This window comes from Amphiura filiformis, chromosome 2, assembly GCF_039555335.1.
Source record: "Amphiura filiformis chromosome 2, Afil_fr2py, whole genome shotgun sequence".
Taxonomy (NCBI): domain Eukaryota; kingdom Metazoa; phylum Echinodermata; class Ophiuroidea; order Amphilepidida; family Amphiuridae; genus Amphiura; species Amphiura filiformis.
The window spans coordinates 19,765,518-19,787,725 of record NC_092629.1 but is presented as its reverse complement, the minus strand read 5'-3'; the positions used below and the strand labels follow the sequence as shown (position 1 = coordinate 19,787,725).

The window sequence follows — 22,208 nt, the reverse complement described above, 5'->3', positions numbered from 1 at the left end:
CCCTTAAAAGGGGAATGTGTACGCATTTTGCTTTTCTTTCTTGGCGTCCAATTGGGCGCTTTTTTATTTGAGGTGCTATGACCTTGAGATATAAGAAATGAAAGCTTATAACAAGGGCTTCCACATCGTGGTAATCAAGTTTTTGTTTGAAGGCAGGGCAAGGGGGGGATAACGGATATTATATTCGTGTTTGCCTAAACACAACAGTGCTTTCTCGTTATCTTTCTTTTTGTCTTTCACATCCTGCTATCTGATGTATTCTATTTCTATTTCTATTTCTATACAAATACTCAGTAAAGTTGCCGAAGCAATATCACGCTGAGAAATAACATGGCACTGGATGAAAAACAAATACTACACTACAAAACTACAATCTTAAATTACCTTACTCTACACCCTTAGATCTACAAGTGCATTTTTGAAACTATTGATATTTTGAATATTGAGTATTGAAGTTGGCAATGAATTCCAGTCTAGAATGGTGCGTGGGTAAAAACTGAATTTGTAAGCATTGCTTTTGGGTCCCATGACTCTGAACTTGGCCGGATGATATTGGCGGGTTTGGGATGCTGTCTGATTCTGAACATAGTCCGGTATGGGAATGGCAATGAGACCTTGTTTGATTTTAAACATAACGGTTAATCGTGATTCCAGTCTTCTTTGTTCAAGTGTGGGCCATTCAAGTTGGTGCAGTATGTTTGTCATTGTACCTGGTGATTTTTTGTAATTTCTGGTAACAAACCTTGCGGCTCTACGTTGGACCATCTCGATTTTATGAGTATCCGATGCTGTATGGGGGTCCCAAACGGAGCACGCGTATTCAAGCAAGGGTCTGACCAGAGCAAAATACATCTGTTGTTTTACCGCTACTGGACATCTCCATAGATTTCTGCGGAGGAACCACAATGCTCGGTTTGCTTTTGCTGTGATATTATTTATGTGGTGAGACCATTTCATATTGTATGACAATTCAACTCCAAGATACGGATGGTGTGAAACGGATTCCAGTTGATCAGATGCCATTTTGTAGGTATGCATAATCGGATTTTTCTTGGTAGTGACTCTTAAAGTTTTACATTTCTTTGTGTTGAAAGACATTTGCCACATGTTTGCCCACTCCACCAAGGTATTTAGGTCAGACTGAAGAGTCTCGGTATCCATTGGTGACTTAATAACTCGGTAGAGTAGGCAATCATCAGCAAATAGTCTTATTTGTGTTTCACTGTGAATACTGTCGGCAATGTCGTTAATATATATTAAAAACATGAGTGGCCCCAATACTGTTCCCTGGGGAACTCCAGATTTTACATGAACTGGGTCAGATGTTTTCCCCTCAACGACGACCCGCTGGGTTCTAGATGTTAACCAGCATTCTATCCAATCCAAGATGGGTCCTTTTATACCATAAAATTCCAATTTCCGGATCAGTCGTTGATGAGGGACAGTATCGAACGCTTTTTGAAAGTCGAGTATGAGTGTGTCTGTTTGTAGCCCACTGTCCAGGTTTCTAGTCAGATCTTCAACTGTTACTATGAGCTGAGATTCGCAGGAGTGTTGGGAGCGAAAACCGTGCTGAAAATTAGATAAAATGCAGTGTTTTTCAAGATGGTCCATTATGTGACGGAATAATATGTGTTCAATTAATTTACTTGTAACTGATGTTAGCGAAACCGGTCTATAGTTGGCGGGATCACATTTGTTGCCTTTCTTGAATATGGCAGTGATATTCGCAGTGAGCCAGTCTCGGGGCAGTGTTCCTGTTTGGATTGACTGTGTGAAGATGTGCGTTATAACGGGTGCAAGTTCTTCGTTCAGATCTTTTAAGATTCGCGAGGGAACACCATCAGGGCCGCAGGCCTTTTTGGAATTTATCTCTTGAAGAAGATCTTTTACACCTTCAGTATCAATGATTACATCCCCAATTGCTGGGAAGGGATTGCCTTTCATTATAGGAAAATGAGACAAATCTTCATCTGTGAAAACACTACTATATTGACTACTCAAAGCTTCCGCTTTCCCTTTGCCATCAGGAAATTCCTTCCCATCAACCAACAGTGTTCCTACCCCACTATTGTTCTGTCTCAATGATTTTGTGTATTGCCAGAATCTTTTACCAACCTGTGGACAAGATGTACTTCCATTACTATCTTCTGTAAGAAGGCCCATTAGGTATTCGTTCTTTGCATGTTGCAACTCTTTCTGAACAGTTTTCCTAAGATCTTTAAACTTTTCTCTGTTTTGGCTGGTGTCATATACTTTGAGGGTATTATAGACGCGTTTCTTTTTACGAATGAGCTTTTTTATCCGGGGTGTCATGTACGGGACATCCCATCGTTTTTGAATGGTTTTCTGTGGTACATTTTCCTTCATTAGAATATCTATGTTTTCAGTTAAACATTTCCAGTTTTCTTGTGTCGAGTGACTGGCACTTTCCTTATGGTACTGAGTTTGAAACGCATTGGCTTCTTTTTTAAGATTTTCCAAATTCATTTTCTTGAAAATGTGAACTTTTCTGGGTTCGTTTTTGCTCAGCTGACATTTGATATTAATATCAGCAGTCACAACACCATGGTCACTCATACCAGATGAAACTTGAATATCATTTACAAGGTCTGGATAGGTGGTAAATAGTAAATCAAGAATATTGTTCTTACGAGTTGGCTTATGGACATGCTGATGCAGCCCAAACTCTTCAACAATATATAAAAGACTTCTGCAGACTTTATATCCATACTGGGGGTTCGGCTTGATTGATATATTATCCCAGTTGATATCAGGACAGTTAAAGTCTCCCCCCAGTATGATATTTGGTAGAGTACCATTATTTGATAAGGAACTCATTGATCTATTTAGTTCTATCAAAGACTCGGCGCTGTTATTTGTTTGTCTATAAAACGATCCTATGTATAATGGCCTCGCTCCTACAATACTGATTTTACACCATTGGATCTCACAATTGGTGTCAAGCGAATACTCTGTGCTGGCGACAATGTTTTCTGAAACTGCCACAAAAACACCCCCTCCATTTACGTTTCTATCCTTTCTTGATACATTAAAACCTACAGGAAATACTTCCGCATTACTGAAGGTATCATCAATATGCGACTCTTGACCTACTATAACATTGGGATTATGGGTTTCGACCAGATCAAGTAGATCAAGTTGTTTTCTTTCACTCTTTAAACTACGACAGTTGACAATCAGTACTTTGATTGAACCTTGCATCCTATTGTTTGTACTCCCTTTACTACCGGCTTGATTTTGGCGGTTTGGTTTAGGACTAGATGTGGTGAATGTAGATAAATTTATAGTTATTAGTCTTTATACTTCACCCTGATATCTACTGTAGATGATTTTTTATTAACATCCTGCTATCTGATTTACTCAGACCACACTATCTATAATTTTATACTCTCACTTTGCTATCTACTGAAGACATTTGTAGTTACACCCTGGTATCTACTGAAAATGGTTTTCATACTCACACCCTGATATCTGCTGTTGATAGTCTTTATTCACTCTTTACTATCTACTTTGGAAGTTTTACTCTCACAAGCCTGCTATCTACTGGAGATAGTTTATACTCACACTTTGCTATCTACTGTAGATAATTTTATTATCATACACTGATATCTACTGAAGATAGCCTAATTTAATCTCACACTCTGATATCTACTATAGATACTTTCATACGGTTGATAGTTTTATTCAAACTTCGCTTATACTCACAGCCTGCTATCTACTGAAGATACTTTTATTTTCAAACTCAAATATCTACTATAAATACTCACACCCCGATTTTTACTTGTTGGTAGTTTTTATTCGCCCTTTGAAATCTACTTTAGAACGTTTTGTACTCATACCCTGCTATCTACTCTACATATTTTTATACGCACGCTTTGCTGTCTACTGTAGATATATTTACACTGACACCTTGTCATCTACTTAAGATTCTTTTATATACGCACACCCTGCCATAAATCTACTTAAGTTCGTTTTACACTCATACCATGCTATCTTCTGAATATACTTTTATACTCACACTTTGCTATCTACTCTAGATAATTTTATAATCGCACCCTCCTATCTACTGAAGATACTTTTATTCCCACACACTGATATCTGCTATATATAGGCCTACTGTCATACTCATAACCTGATATCTACTGTTGATAGTTTTATTCACACTTTGCTATCTACTTTAGAAAGGTTTTTACTCACACACTATCTACTGTAGATAGTTTTATGTTCACACTTTGCACCAGCTATCTACTGTCGATATTTTTATACTCAATAATTATTGCGAATATTCGCAATAACATTGCGAATATTCGCAATAATTATTGCGAATATTCGCAATAATATTGCGAATATTCGCAATAATTATTGCGAATATTCGCAATAATCACACCACCAGTTTGATTATGTAGGCCTACTTATTAATGCAATCGGTGTTTCATGCTTCGGCGTCACGGTTCTATAACTTTATAGATAGTTTGATACTCACACTTTATTACCTACTGAAGATAGTTTTATACTTGCATGTTGCAATCTACTGAAGATACTTTTATTCTCAAACCCTAATATCTACTCTAGATATGCCATCTACATCAGATTCTTTAATACGCATACCCTGTCATCTACTTTAGCTCGTTTTACACTCATACCCTGCTATCTACTGAAGATCAATTTATACTCAAACTTTGCTATCTACTCTAGATAGTTTTATAATTACGCCCTCTAATCTACTGAAGATACCTTTATACTCACAGCCTACTACTGAAGATACTTTTATTCTCAAACTCTAATATCTACTATAAATACTCACACCCCGATTTTTACTTGTTGGGAGATTTATTCACCCTTTGAAATCTACTTAAGAACGTTTTGTACTCACACCCTGCTATATACTCTACATATTTTTATACTCATGCTTTGCTGTCTACTGTTGATATATTTACACGGACACCTTGTCATCTACTTAAGATTCTTTTATACGCACACCATGCCATCTACTTTAGCTCGTTTTACACTCATACCCTGCTATCTTCTGAATATACTTTTATACTCACACGTTGCTATCTACTCTAGATAGTTTTATAATCACACCTACTATCTACTGAAGATACTTTTATTCCCACACACTGATATCTGCTATATATAGGCCTACTGTCATACTCATAACCTGATATCTACTGTTGGTAGTTTTATTCACACTTTGCTATCTACTTTAGAAAGGTTTTTACTCACACACTATCTACTGTAGATAGTTTTATGTTCACACTTTGCACCAGCTATCTACTGTCGATAGTTTTATACTCAATAATTATTTCGAATATTCGCAATAATTATTGCGAATATTTGCAATAACATTGCGAATATTCGCAATAACATTGCGAATATTCGCAATAATATTGCGAATATTCGCAATAACATTGCGAATATTCGCAATAACATTGCGAATATTCGCAATAATTATTGCGAATATTCGCAATAATATTGCGAATATTCGCAATAATATTGCGAATATTCGCAATAATCACACCACCAGTTTGATTATGTAGGCCTACTTATTAATGCAATCGGTGTTTCATGCTTCGGCGTCACGGTTCTATAACTTTATAGATAGTTTGATACTCACACTTTATTACCTACTGAAGATAGTTTTATACTTGCATGTTGCAATCTACTGAAGATACTTTTATTCTCAAACCCTGATATCTACTCTAGGTATGTCATCTACATCAGATTCTTTAATACGCATACCCTGTCATCTACTTTAGCTCGTTTTACACTCAAACCCTGCTATCTACTAAAGATACATTTATACTCAAACTTTGCTATCTACTCTAGATAGTTTTATAATTACGCCCTCTAATCTACTGAAGATACTTTTATACTCACAGCCTACTACTGAAGATACTTTTATTCTCAAACTCTAATATCTACTATAAAAACTCACACCCCGATTTTTACTTGTTGGGAGTTGTATTCACCCTTTGAAATCTACTTTAGAACATTTTGTACTCACACCCTGCTATCTACTCTACATATTTTTATATTCATGCTTTGCTGTCTACTGTAGATATATTTACACGGACACCTTGTCATCTACTTAAGATTCTTTTATACGCACACCCTGCCATCTACTTTAGCTCGTTTTACACTCATACCCTGCTATCTTCTGAATATACTTTTATACTCACACTTTGCTATCTACTCTAGATAGTTTTATAATCACACCTACTATCTACTGAAGATACTTTTATTCCCACACACTGATATCTGCTATTATATAGGCCTACTGTCATACTCATAACCTGATATCTACTGTTGATAGTTTTATTCACACTTTGCTATCTACTTTAGAAAGGTTTTTACTCACACACTATCTACTCTAGATAGTTTTATGTTCACACTTTGCACCAGCTATCTACTGTCGATAGTTTTATACTCAATAATTATTGCGAATATTCGCAATAACATTGCGAATATTCGCAATAATTTTTGCGAATATTCGCAATAATCACACCACCAGTTTGATTATGTAGGCCTACTTATTAATGCAATCGGTGTTTCATGCTTCGGCGTCACGGTTCTATAACTTTATAGATAGTTTGATACTCACACTTTATTACCTACTGAAGATAGTTTTATACTTGCATGTTGCAATCTACTGAAGATACTTTTATTCTCAAACCCTGATATCTACTCTAGATATGTCATCTACATCAGATTCTTTAATACGCATACCCTGTCATCTACTTTAGCTCGTTTTACACTCATACCCTGCTATCTACTGAAGATAAATTTATACTCAAACTTTGCTATCTACTCTAGATAGTTTTATAATTACGCCCTCTAATCTACTGAAGATACTTTTATACTCACAGCCTACTACTGAAGATACTTTTATTCTCAAACTCTAACATCTACTATAAATATTCACACCCCGATTTTTACTTGTTGGGAGTTTTATTCACCCTTTGAAATCTACTTTAGAACGTTTTGTACTCACATCCTGCTATCTACTCTACATATTTTTATACTCATGCTTTGCTGTCTACTGTAGATATATTTACACGGACACCTTGTCATCTACTTAAGATTCTTTTATACGCACACCCTGCCATCTACTTTAGCTCGTTTTACACTCATACCCTGCTATCTTCTGAATATACTTTTATACTCACACTTTGCTATCTACTCTAGATAGTTTTATAATCACACCTACTATCTACTGAAGATACTTTTATTCCCACACACTGATATCTGCTATATATAGGCCTACTGTCATACTCATAACCTGATATCTACTGTTGATAGTTTTATTCACACTTTGCTATCTACTTTAGAAAGGTTTTTACTCACACACTATCTACTCTAGATAGTTTTATGTTCACACTTTGCACCAGCTATCTACTGTCGATAGTTTTATACTCAATAATTATTGCGAATATTCGCAATAATTATTGCGAATATTCGCAATAACATTGCGAATATTCGCAATAATTATTGCGAATATTCGCAATAATATTTCTAATTTTTTTGTTTTGTTTTGGCACTAATATGCTTCCGTAGATTTACACCATAAAACTTTTCGAGGTCGATAACATAAAACTTTTCGCTATATAAAATACCGGAACCAACATTACATTACAGGAGCCATCCAACCATCCAAGGAGGCGACGGGCTGTTGGTAGGCATTTTAAAGCTTGCCCGAAAAGTTTGTGTAAATGAACCAAAGATAAACATAGATCATGAAGCTCAATCAAGACTCAATGTCAAGAGTTTACATGGCATGGTTTATGCCCGGGCTTATGTAAGATCTGTGAACCACATGCCCAGGTTTCGAAGGAAAACGAAAATGTGTGTGGCCAGGCTGCATGGTAAGCATGGTAAGTACCGTATTATTTTTTCACATGTGAAATTGCAATGACAAGTCAACATCATGAACATGCATACACATTCAAAAAAATGGCATAAGCAAGTTAATAATGTTGTTCGAAATGTTTTTTGTAAACTGTTGTTACGTCGTGTTAAACCATATCTTAATGTTGATACTTTAAATGTTCTTTATAAAAGTATGGTTCAACCTCACTTTGATTATTGTAGCTTAGCATGGTATGGTCGTTTTAAAGAAGATTGTCATAGACTTGATGTAATACAAAAGCGATGTGCGCGAGTGATCTTAGGTGTTAATTACTACACTCCATCTAATTATATGTTTCAAGAGCTAAGGTGGTCACGGCTATCAGATCGTAATGATTATTTCAAAGCTCTAATGATTTATGAATGTCTTAATGGTCTTGCTCCACAGTATTTAAATAATATGTTCAATTATGTGCGTGACAATCACGACCGTGTTACGAGGCAAGCTGTAGCTGATTTGCTAGCTCTTCCACCCATTGTTCATGGTACTGACATTCCCTCATTTCAAATATATAGTTTTGGTTTCTCTTTTGTTTAGAAACCAAAAATCAAGGGATTAAAAAGTAGAGCTGATCTGGTTTGCAATCATAACACTATTATGCTGGAAGGACACAGTATAGGGTATATAACCAGAAGTATACAATAGCCTATTGTGCTAACATAGTTATATCATGATTGATATCGGAAATCTATCCTGCGGACGACAGTTGAATGCTCTCTGTCGAAGGTAGGTGGCATATTACACTCACGAGTTCTAGGCCTAGAAATCATATACATGCGCGTATATTGAAGGCTGGGGCGGGGTGGGGGATTTGTTTGTTTGTATGAAACATAAACGATGCATGGAGATGATTTGATTATGAATTAGTTTATTATCCCCGGAAGCACAACCCATACCTCTTTAAGAGGGGCTCCTCTCCCTATATAACCACCTCTTCCCTAAATTACCCCTTTCCCCCTCCTCCTTCCCTAAATTTGATATCTTCATATCGAGCTCTACTCCCCCTTCTCTTTCACTTCCAATGCTCTCTCTCATCTGTTTCTCTCTCTCCTGGCCCATATCCCCTTGCCCTCCAACCACCCCCCCCACCACACACACACACACACACACCCCCCACACAATCTCTTTTCCCTCTATCTTCTACTTTTTGCAGTAAAAATTGCTTCAGGAAAAGTCATTAGGTTATTAGAGGTCATATAATGGCCTTCGATTCTGGTACATGGGATTAAGGACATGAATCGATTTTGTTTATAGCACCTATACAATTACAATAGTGACCCCTTTTGTAATGCCGAATGCAAATATTTCGATGGTCTATATTTTTTCACAGGTGAATTAGCCTAGACTTATTCGGTTTTGTAAACCACGTCTTTCAATGTAGATTACCATGCTCGATTTCTCTCCTCGTGAATATTGCACTGCGAAATTTAAACATTTCTTTTGTATACTTAGAGTAGGTAACTTCAAATCAAATAATTTTACGATCCACACCACTTATAAGAAACTGAAACCAAAACCGAAACTGACTGACACAAATGTTCGGTTTTAAACAAAAGGTAGAAACAATGAGTTCGATATCTTATGATTCAAGTGGTTAGGCAGGACAATAGGAAACCACGTGACCAAAACCAAAACCAAAACTAAAACTATATATTTGAAATGAGGCACTGAGTCTTTTAAATTTTCGTTTAGCTATAGTGGCGTTAAGTTGTGGAATAATATTGAATCGCCTACTAGAAATGCTGTTAATGTTCAGTCGTTTAAGACAATGTATAAAAGTAGCCATCTGAAGTAGATTGCATTTCGCATGATTTGATGTTTTTAAAAGTTGTATATACCTATGATTATATGAAATAACGTGCCATAATTGTTTGTATATCTAAATGTGTTTTTATGTATAATTACTATATTATATATATATATGAGTGTCTTTAAATATTGTTGTAACTTAATTGTATATTGCAGGGCCCCGGTTAGAACAGCTTTAAGCTGATTCGGGCATACCCTGGGTAAAGATAATAAATGATAAAAAATAATAATAATAATTCATGACATTCTTCGTTTTTAAATCATTCCCTCTGCACACGTTTGGTGGTGGGATATTCCCTCAACATGCTCAGTCATAAAAGCAAAACAACATCATGTCTTGTTTTGATCTATCTTGGCCTTTTTTGTCGTAAAATAAAAATTAAAATGGGGGCATGGCCGGGTGATTGGCATAGCGCTCATTCACGGCCCAGGTTTATATCCATTGAAAGTTTAGGGCCTACAAATTAATTTGGCCTGGAGCCATGCAAGAGTACGGAGCCTGATGGGTGACATGTAACAAATATTTTTTTTTTAATTATCCCGAGATAATCATGTTATCCCGGGATAATCAGGTTATCTCGGGATAATTATCCTGAGATAATCATGTTCAGTAGATAGCAGATCAATATAGCTATCTCCAGTAGATTAGGCCTACAGATTAATATACTTATCTTCTTTCTTCAGTAGATAGCAGATCAATAGCTATCTTCAGTAGATAGCAGATCAATGTAGCTATCTCCAGTAGATTGCAGATGAATATAACTATCTTTAGTAGATAGCAGATCAATAAAGCTTTTGTCAGTAGATTTCAGATCAATATAAATATTGTTGGTAGATAGCATATCGACATGGTAATCTTCTGTAGATAGGAGATCTATATAGCTATCTTCAGTGGAAAGCCGATATAGCTATTTTCAGTAGATAGCAGATTAATATAGTTATCTTCAGTAGATAGCATTTTAATATATAGCAGTAGATAGCAGATCACTATGGCTATCTCCAATAGATTACAGATGAATATAACTATCTTCAGTAGATAGCAGATCAATGTTGCTATCTCCAGTAGACTGCAGCTGAATATAACTATCTTCAGTAGATAGCAGAATAATATAACTATCATCAGTAGATAGCAGATGAATATAGTTATCTTCAGTAGATAGCATGTTAATATATAGCTATCTTCAGTAGATAGCAGAATAATATAACTATTATCAGTAGATAGCAGATGAATATAGTTATCTTCAGTAGATAGCATGTTAATATATAGCTATCTTCAGTAGATAGCAGTTCAATATAGCTATCTCCAGTAGACTGCAGATGAATATAGCTATCTTCAGTAGATAGCAGATCAATATAGCTATTTTCAGTAGATAGCCGATTAATATAGCTACCTTCTGTAGATAGCAGATCAATATAGCTATCTTTAGTAGATAGCAGATCAATATAATTATCGTCAGTAAATAGCAGATCCATATAGCTATCTTTTGTTGATAGCAGATCAATATAGCTATCTTCAGTAGATAGCAGATCAATATAGCTATCTTCAGTAGATAACATATCAATATAGCTGCTGTCAGTAGATAGCAGATCAATATAACTATCGTCGGTAGATAGCAGATCAATATAGTTATCGTCAAAAGATTACTATATCGATCTGCTATCTATCGACGATAGTTATATTGACCTGCTGTCTAGTGACAGCAGCTATATTGATCTGATATCTACTGAAGATAGCTATATTGATCTGCTATCTACATAAGATAGCTATATATTTAGTTGATTATTAACCTGTTTTCTACTGAAGATAGCGATAGTAATCTGCTATTTACTCAAAATAGCTATATTGATCTGCTATCTACTAAAGATAGCTATATTCATCTGTAATCTACTGGCGATAGCTACATTGATCTGCTATCTACTGAAGATAGCTATATATTAACATGCTTTCTACTGAAGATTGTTATATTAATTTGCTATCTATTGAAAATAGCTATATTGATCTGCTATCTACTGATGATAGCTATATTGTTCTGCTATCTACTGGAGATAGCTATATTGATCTGCTATCTACAGAAGATAGCTATATTAATCGACTATCTACCGAAAATAGCTATATTGATCTGCTATCTACAGAAGATAGCTATATTGATCTGCTATATACTGAAGATAGCTATATTTATTTGCTATCTACTGAAAATAGCTATATCTGCTTTCCACTGAAGATAGCTATATTGATCTGCTATCTACTGAAGATTACTATATCGATCTGCTATCTACCGACGATAGTTATATTGAACTGCTATCTACTGACAACAGCTATATTGATCTGCTATCTACTGAAGATATCTATATTGATCTGCTTTCTACTGAAAATAGCTATATATTAGCCTGATTTCTACTGAAGATAGCGATAGTATTCTGCTATCTACTACAAATTGCTATATTTATCTGCTTTCTACTGAAGATAGCTATAATTATATTGATCTGCTATCTACTGACGATAGCTATATTGATCTGCTATCTACTCAAGATAGCTATATTGATCTGATCTCTACAAAAGATAGCAATAATTATATTGATCTGCTATCTACTGACGATAGCTATATTGATCTGCTATCTACTGAAAATAGCTATATTGATCTGCTATCTACTGAAGATAGCTATATTCATCTGTAATCTACTGGAGATAGCTATATTGATCTGATATCTACTGAAGATAACTATATTTATTTGCTATCTACTGAAAATAGCTATATCTGCTTTCCACTGAAGATAGCTATATTGATCTGCTATTTACAGAAGATCACAGTAATGAATGCATCAGAAATTCAAAATATTGATAGTACGAGGAAAGTATAATGCGGAAGGGTCAGAATGGTGTTGTTGTGATTATGTGAGACACTGTTCTAAAATGGGTCAAAAACAGGGACGGTTACTGTAGCTGTCAGTGGCCATAGAAAATTGCCGAAAAACGGCTTGTGCCCCCCCCCCCCTCCCCATCATACCCGGTGGCCCCCCCAATCATGATCGGTGCCCCCAATATGTTAACCCCACGCTACACGACACTGGTAGCTGTTTGCAAAACTAATACAGTGTATAAAGAAAACATTACATTTTTCAACTCATAAATTTATCTATCATTGGTTTAAGCGGGTACTATACCCCTGCCCAATTCTGTGCCTATTTTTGCATTTTTCTCAAAAATTATAGCGCATTGGTGACAGGTAAGATATGTTTATTATAGGGGCAAGGACTAAAACTACTGCACTGGAAATTTTATTTCAGCACAGACAACAGTTGTGGAGTTACAGTCAAAAATGAGGGAAACCCAATATTTGATCAATAAATCAATAACTACTTGCCTTGAGTTGCTGAATCTTTAGTGCAGTAGTTGTAGTCCTTGCCCCTATACCGTAAAACCTCGTCTACAAGCATATAGAGTGCTTCTGATAATTTTTTTCTTTATTTACCCATTGTTAAATTTCCTATTCAACAATTTCCCCTATTATTAATCATACATCTATGGTTAATGTCCTATTCTTTTCTTTCCTGTAGAGCTCACTGCGGCACAGGGTCCGGATTGAACAGGTAAATGATCAGCTTAAGAATACGTTCAGATGTGATGGCCTGCAGATTTAACCAGGGCGAGCTTGTGACATCATCATTGCCACCTATGTGCTTTTAACATCATGCAAGGATCTGGGAGAACCACATCTTGACGCCAACAATAACGTAGATGTTGAGCCCAAACTAGATGCCATCGGGGTATGTGATTGAGCTCGTGGAGTTGTGGCAAGGAGCAGATACAGCCAAGGACTACGGGAGAGCGTGGCACATCGTCATCATCCCTATATATCTTCGTGTCAAATATTGCCGTGATAGTACAGCGACTCCTCTCGTTTTTCAACAGCTACGCATAGCGATTTTGTTCGAGATAGGCCGAGCGACTCAGGCTAAGCATACCATGACTATCATATGAGATACACACAGAGTTTCTATATTCTACACATTATTACGATTTGTGCATGCTCTAGTACCCCATATGATGTTTCTAGTACAAGAAAATCGATTTGTTTTCAGGTAAAACCAGGGTTTTGTTTCCAGTACACTCACTCGAAAAGCAGTACACTAATTAGCGGGGCCTTGCAGCTTGCTGTGGATATCTTTTACTGCATTTTTTATGTAAAGATTTTGAAATCCAATGTAAAAATCGTGATATATTTAATTTTGAGCATTACAATTCTACTTTATAGGTATAAAGGAACACTTTTAGCCCAGTCAGTTAAGTTCCAGGTGCAAGCCCTATAACACAATGCATATGTAAACTTTCTATATCTGTGTCCCCGTCTGTGTCAATAATAGAATATTGATTTCAACGGAGTATTGAGCTGTATGGAAACAAGATATTCCTGAAAAAAATTGGTGTCAGTTCCAATTTACAATAAAATTATTATTTGAATGTAATGTTAAAGATGGAATTGCATGAGAAGTTTTGCACTGCAGGACTGACAGGAACATTTAGTGGTAGTTCATTTATCATTAAATAATTATACACTTACATACGTGTTTTGGCGCAGCGTCAGCCTTCTATTCTAGATAAAAACGTTTTTAAAAATAAAAAATATGCAAATGAGGTAGCTAATTTGCATATTTTGCGACAAAAATCACATGGGATCTTAAGACTGCCCCTTACCACCATCCAACCAAGTTAAATCTCTATACGCCTCACCAGTTCCAAAAAATGGCAAAAAGCCTTTTTAAAATAAACAAATATGCAAATGAGGTGGCTAATTTGAATATTTTGCGACAAAAATCACGTGGGATCTTAAGACTGCCCTTTACCACCACCCTACCAAGTTACATCTATATACTCCATACCAGTTCCGAAAAATGGCAAAAAGCGTTTTTAAAAATAGAAAAAAAGGAAATGAGGTGGCTGATTTGACAAAAATAGCATCTGATCTTAAGACTGCTCTTAACCATCACCCCACCAAATTACATTTCTATATGCCTCACCAGTTCCGAAAAATGGCCAAAAGTATTTCGACAAATAAAAAAATAGGCAAATGTGGTGACTAATTTGCATATCTTGCGACAAAAATTGCATCGGATCTTACGACTGCCGCTTACCACAACCTCATCAAGTTACATCCCTATATGCCTCATCAGTTCTTCGAAATGGCAAAAAAAAACACCCAAAAACAATTTCTAAGTTAAATATGCAGATTAGCTACCTAATTTGCGCCTAAAATTGCATCAAGTCTTAGGGCAGCCACTTACCACCACCCTACCAAGTTACACCCCAATACACCTCACCAGCTCCGAGAAACTGCCGCTTACCACAACCTCATCAAGTTACATGCCTATACGCCTCACCGGTTATTCGAAATGGCAAAAAATAAAATAAGTTAAATATGCAAATTAGCTACCTAATTTGCATATTTTGCGCCAAAAATTGCATCAAGTCTTAGGGCAGCCACTTACCACCACCCTACCAAGTTACACCTTAATACACCTCACCAGCTCCGAGAAACTAACCTGGAAGCCAAAGGCATTTAAAAACAAAGTTCACACACGTCTGTTCGTTTCCTGTTATGCCTGTCCATTTCTTGTTATGTCTGTCCATTTCTTGTTATGTCTGTTCATTTCTTGCTAGCCTGACCATTAATTACTATGTCTGACTATTTATTCGCCAGCGAAGTGGCTACGTAATTCATTGGTAAGTGGTAAGCTGGTATTTTGGAATGATAATACATGCGTATAGACTTTGTCAGTATTGTTTTAAACAATTCATTGATGCTTGTAGCCAGGAAGTCTGGAAAGGTGACCTCCACGCTGTAGATGGTCTTCCTGTATGGACAATTTTTAGACCAACATTACTGTTAGAGCGTAACTAGACTTTCCGTCGATGAAATTGTATTGACGTCGGTAAATATTGTTTTAATTCAGTTTTTCATAACATATTAAAAAGGCAGAAACCTGCACGGTCCATCACGTGTCACTTCAATTTTGCGGTAACATAATGGCGTTGCCCATGGCCACTTGATGAATTGTTTTATTCGGATTTATAAATTCGATATTATAGACTGTTTGTGTGGTGATTATTTTGATCCTGGTTTGGGACTCAAGAGCGAGATCCAGTTGGCGAATTGCTATGCCTGACCATTTCTTGCTATGCCTGCCCTTTTCTTGTTATGACCATTTCTTGTTATGTCTGATAATTTCTTGCTATGCCTGGCCATTATTTTTCTTGTTATGCATAACGATTTAGTGCTGTGCGTGACCATTTCCTGCTATGCCTGATCATTCCGTGCTGTATCTGATCATTTCTGGGTATACCTAACCATTCCTTACTATGCCTGATCAGGAATGGTCAGGCATATCCAGAAATAGCCAGGCAAATCAATCAAGACCAGGCATAGTCAGTTTTATATAACGAATAAAAATATATCTGTCATTTGATTGGTGGATACTATATACATCACGTGACGTGACATAATTATACTATAATTTCCCGTCAGAAATGACCTCTTGCATTTACACTTTACACACACATTGTGTCTTATTATACTAGCACTTACAGTCATAATGTACGATCTTATTTATGAAATTATTTAATTTTGTTTAAACCTGACTTTTTGGGCATATTTGTATTGTTTTCATATCATTGTCTTAAGGGATCTAAAATGAGCGTTTATTGCGCTTCGACAGTATTTTTTGTGGGACATGAGAGGACCTCAGACCTATCGAATTGCATTCTGAATACGAAGCATGTCTTTCTGATATCAAATAATTTTCATTTTTTGAAAATCACAATATAATACAAATTTTATGACAAATTATAAAAATTTGATATTTTTCAAATTTTTGATATATAACAGTCCTCGAAGTAAATTATATAAATCTAATGACATATTCTTAAAGTGTATGTAGCAGGGAGGAAAAGCCGACAGTCAATTGAAAATTTTGACCTTTCATATTGAAGATATGGATTTTTTTCCCCAAAAGACCTAATTTTGTTGGTGTTTTGGGAAAAAATCCATATCTTCAATACGAAAGGTCAAAATTTTCAATTGATCGTCGGCTTTTCATCCCACCTACATACACTTTAAGTATAAATCATCAGATTTATAAAGTTTACTTCAAGTACTGTTAAATATCAAAAATATAAATTTTAATGATTTGCCATAAAATGTGTATTAAATTGCGAATTTCAAAAAATCAAAATTATTTGATATCTTTATGACATTTTTCGTATTCAGAATGCAATTCGATATGTCTGATGTGCTCTAATGTCCCACAATAAATACTGTCCAAACGTTCATACCCCAGCCCTTAACTCACACCGAAATGAAATGTCTTAACTCACACCGAAATGAAATCAGCCAACTTCGTTGCGTTTGTCAGGTCAAAAGAGCAATTTTGACATAATAGAGAGATATTGCGATGTTCCATATGCAGCCCGTGGACCGTACGTTTTAAATCCAAACTGGATTGTGGTCATTCGTCATGAAGGAGAACAAGGTCGGCAGCAACAAAGACTATAATATCTGATCTAGGTCGATAGAGGGCATAGTGATTGAAAAGTTAATGGTAACCGCAGGCTATCGAGTCTCTGTCTAATTTAAAGAGCACGCTTTTGTATTTTTGTGCTCCCCAAATATTATAGTTGCCCAAAAACATATAGTATGGTAGATTAAGGATCACTACGTCCATATATCATGACTTTACTTTCAAAATGATACTTTTTCATCCTGAAAATTAGGCGCGTTGCATGAACTTCGACATGTCGTGAAATCAGCTTATTTCTACGTAACACCTGTGTTTTATTCGACGTTGGGGTCAAAATCATACGGAACAGGGCGCCGACATGTTACTGGTTACAGAATGTCTGCTTACTCAGCCCGGGCTTCAGATGAGATCGAACCGGTGTTTCCATAAAAACAGGGGAGTTCAACATGTAAAAGATACTTGTTCTATCTTTTGTCTGAAGCCCGCTCCAATTCCTTCCTACGCCATACATAAATTCGCCCAGCCCCATAAATAAACCACATAAATCGTAGCACAAAGTTGGTTTTGAACACATTCTAGAAACTCTTGGAGTATGGCGTGACCCGCTCCGACAGAAACTTAATGTAACCAGTAACATGTCGGCACACAGATCCGTCTGATTGTGACAAAACGGATCACATGTTTTAAAAGTGATGATTTTTTACTGAATTTGCCATAAATCTTGTGAGATGAAGTACATCAATGTGCATCAGGATTATTTAGTGATGCCCAATGTATTCTTTAGTCTATCAAGTTTGTTCTTAACAAAGTTATACAATTGGTACTCCAGATCCAATTTTGCCATCATTATTGCACGGACTTTCTTAGAAGGGAGTGGTCCTTTGTGAGATTTGGTCGCAGTTGTTGTGTCATCTGGCAAATCAATGTAAACAAAGATACACACAATTATACTGGGCACAAAATGTATCTGTACACTTAAAAACAATATTAACCATAAAAAAACCGAATAAAAACAATCGTCTCTCAACACGCTATATTAAAAATGACGTCATGGTTATATGTGCTCAACTGTCGCCAGCCTTCATTGTATCACAGATGATTGTATTACTGGGACGTAATTGCACCAGACATTTTCGGCGCCCTGGAATTATGGATATCACGTGTTGAGACACGGCAGTTTTTGTGCTTGATAATAATTTTCCTAAGGCATAATGTTGTGATTGCCGGGGACGTCCTAAAGACACTAAACCTAAAATTACCAAATGAAGTAGGCAATAATATTTAATACCTCATTCAGAACGATGCGATTTTAATTTTTCTAATAGACTTTTCTCTCGAAACACGCTAATCATGAGCATGGCAGGTGAGCTGACACTCTGTAATGAGCCCGTTACATATAGCCTAGGTGGGAATCACCCCGAAGGAGGAAATATCCCAAATTTGTCCTTTTTGACTTGTTCTCTTTTTCATTCATTAACCCAACCCGATAATAAAACGAAATATCCCGTTGTTTTATTCATACAATCAAATTAATAGTCGAACGAATACCCAATTTTAATAACACTGTACGTAGATGGCATACAGACGTACATACAGGATAGACCGACCTCAGTCACGCCAGACAGAGTGATACGCATTTGCGGCATAGGCGCTGGACTTAAAATTGCGATTTTCATTGATTTACCACAGAAACAAAACTACCTTATATAGAAATGTTACAATATGGCCACGAAACTGGCATGTCTATAAGGTTGTTATATCTTATCATTCCCTACCAATAGGAAAATGTTGTTGTTTATATTGGACTCAAAGCTATTTTTATGATTTATTGGTAAAAAGAAACAGCCCACCCAAAGAATAGAAAAACACTCGCTGATTTACCTGCTGTTGGATTCTTGTACTCTGCCACAATTCCAGTAAACAAATCAGGAGCTAGTCTTTCTAAGATCATGACTGTAGACTCAAAATCTTCATTGATGCCAACAAGTAAATACTCTTCTTCTATATGCTTCTTAGCTTGCTCCAATGACCACTGTGATGGTTCACTATAAAAAAGATCCAAAGGTGACACCAGCCCTGTTATTCAAGATTCATGACAATAAAGATAGCGACAATCTCCATTGCAACCAAATTCAAGCTTTTTCACATCCCCTGTGTTACAGTATTGCTCTATGGCTGTGAGTCCAGAGCAAAGAGCTTTCAATAGACATAGAGTCGCAATAGATTATATAATGCTTTATTCGTTTGATGCCGATTAGAGTTTGCGAAAAGTGGTACCATTGTTTAGAACTAAGGGGTTCCGCCATTGAATTATTCACTGATCCGGCATCATATTAACACTCTACGCAACAGGCGAGTATCAATAAGTGACCACAATACAGTCATGTGTAAGGGCAGTCATGTGTAAAGTGGTATCATTGTTCTCAGGTATCCCAAATGTGTGCTTGTGTGGGTCTGAAGTCTATAAAGGAGGCTTTAGTTGTCGATGCAATCATATTTACCGCCCACTAGACTTTAGGCGCTTCATTTAAATAAATTGAATGCTCTTGCTGATCGATTACACATCAGAATGTATTAAGGCTGCCATGTCTACATAATATTACTCTATAATGGTAATCGCTATACGTATACATGTAAGCGTACCCAAAGAGGGGAGGAGTTGGGGAGGGGCAGATTCACCCATGCGAGAAGTCATGGAAGTCTTGCGAGGGGAGGAGGGAGGAAGAGGGGAAGAGGGGATATGGAGAATGAGAGAGGGCTGGAGGAAGGGAGAAAGAGGAAGACATTAAGAGATATAATAAAGACAAGTAGATAAATAGAAATATAAGTGAAATGATGGGAATGAGAGAGGAGGGTGAGAGAGGTTGAGATGGGACAAGGAGAGCGTAGGAGTGATAAAGTGTAGGCCTAGGAAAGAATAAGTACAGATAAGGGAAAAGAAAGGAATAATGAATATAGTTAATAATAATTGTTCGGCCTATATAATAACTAAACACATAACAACACTGGGAAGCCATTCGATGATGTCAATGCCTTTATTCGTTACGTAATTAAAACGCCCAGTCAGATGTATTTCACACCTGCCAAACACAAGTCGTCCAATTTCGAAAACTGGACGTTGAATGTACACTCTCTCACCACTCTTCGCCATACATACATTCTCCCAGCCACATTTCCCTAATTATAATATGAAATTTAAAAAAGAAAAGAAAATCTACTTCGGCAGAGGCGCCGGGGGGCTCGAACTCACGCAGCACTGAGCCATGTAGTCCTATACAGTATTGACATAACACCAGCGCCTTAGACCGCTCGTCCACAAGGACTTTCTGGTGACAACGTGAAAATTTAAACATATAATCGCAACTTCATTACTTCAACATACCACGTGTAATGTGTATTAATAACGCTAAATTGTTGATAACTGCGTGTATATACAGAAATAAATAAATAAATGAGGCTATATAGTATATCGATTTTGACTCACACGTGCGCTACTCGCCGTATACATAAAAGCATATATTATCAATGTGGCGTGGCCCACCATTTTTCTTGTAGCTTCTTGTATACACGTCGATGTTTTTATCATTCATACAATAAATCCACATTAGACCCCTAATTTTATTTCAGGAAATAAAAGATTAGATTACCATAAAAACGAAACAGTAATCTTTGGCGGGGTCTAATGTAATTTTTACATGGAATTTTCAACGTTTTTTCTATCGCCGCCATTCTCGCTCAATAAAAAAATATTTTGGCGTATATAAAATTGAAATAAAATTATCTGCCTCATAAACGACATCAAATGTGCCACAATTGAATATATGAATGCAAAAGCCACCCTCTGTGTCTATTGAGCATGTGAAAAATAGCAAGAATCAACCCAAGTCCATGATTTGAGTCTTATAACACATTGATTAACATCCAGTGTTTATAAAAGTCCACTTCTAACACATTCATTGCTGGAGAGTGACTTTTGAAAAAAAAAATGGGTTTAATCAAGGAAAATGTGTGGTTTATATTACATGGCAGAATGCTTATCAACATTATACATAACTGTGTGCTTTATTTTGTATTATCTTACTAGTGGTAATCTCATTCCAACATTATTGTCTTAATATATGATTCAAAATACCACCCAAGTCCAGAATTTAAAATGAACCCCACGAAGTCCCTGAAATGCTAATTGTCACACCTAATACAGTTTAACCCACGTACAACTTACCATATTGACCAGGTAAATCTAACTGAAGGAATTAAAATGATACACATGTTTTTTCTCAAAATCACTTCCCATGGACTTGGGTGGGTTTTGGATTCATGTATTCAATTGGGTATCACGAATCGTTATATATGATGTGCAGTTAATATTCATATTTTCTTTTATACAGAGGATGCTTCAGTTTCTTGAAAGCCCCCTCACTCGGTTATTACAAAAAGGTAACCACGCTTCCCTAGAATGTGCAATAAATTAGCATTAAAATTTATCTTATTTTAACAGCATTCTAGAAACTCTTGCAGTATGGCGAAATGTGGTGTATCATGGATATTGATTGGCAACATTTTCCAATATGTCAGCGCTCTAATCGGAAACAATAGAACAATAGACCTTGCAGAGCGTTGATCCAGAGTGACATCCCCAGCCAACACAAAACGTTTTCGACATCATTTGCAAAAGGTTATAAAAGGTTGTTAGAAAACGTTTAAATGTCGGGTTATACAAAGGGTATATTAAGGGTATAAAACGTTTTCATAACATTAAAAAACATTTCTTGATAATCAACTGCTCAGCAAACACAAAATGTTTTATAGAAAACGTTTAAATGTCGGGTTATATAAAGGGTATATAAATGTTTTTTATAACGTTCCAAAAACATTTTTGAAAACTTGATACAAAACATTCTAAACAGAATGTTATTTTGGGGTTGACAAAATATTTTGCGAAAAAGTTTTGCCC

General features: G+C 36.2%; 1 protein-coding gene across 1 annotated transcript; it reads right to left on the bottom strand.

Annotated features, from left to right (window-relative positions):
• Positions 1-390: 390 nt before the first annotated feature.
• LOC140138831 (uncharacterized) lies at positions 391-3,225 on the bottom strand. The gene has a single exon (XM_072160605.1). It carries the CDS (start codon positions 3,223-3,225, stop codon positions 391-393), a length of 2,835 nt encoding a protein of 944 aa, XP_072016706.1.
• Between the last annotated feature and the right edge of the window lie 18,983 nt (positions 3,226-22,208).

Coding starts and splice junctions, on each gene's coding strand:
- LOC140138831 (XM_072160605.1), bottom strand. CDS start 3,225: ATGCAAGGTTCAATCAAAGTACTGATTGTCAACTGTCGTAGTTTAAAG.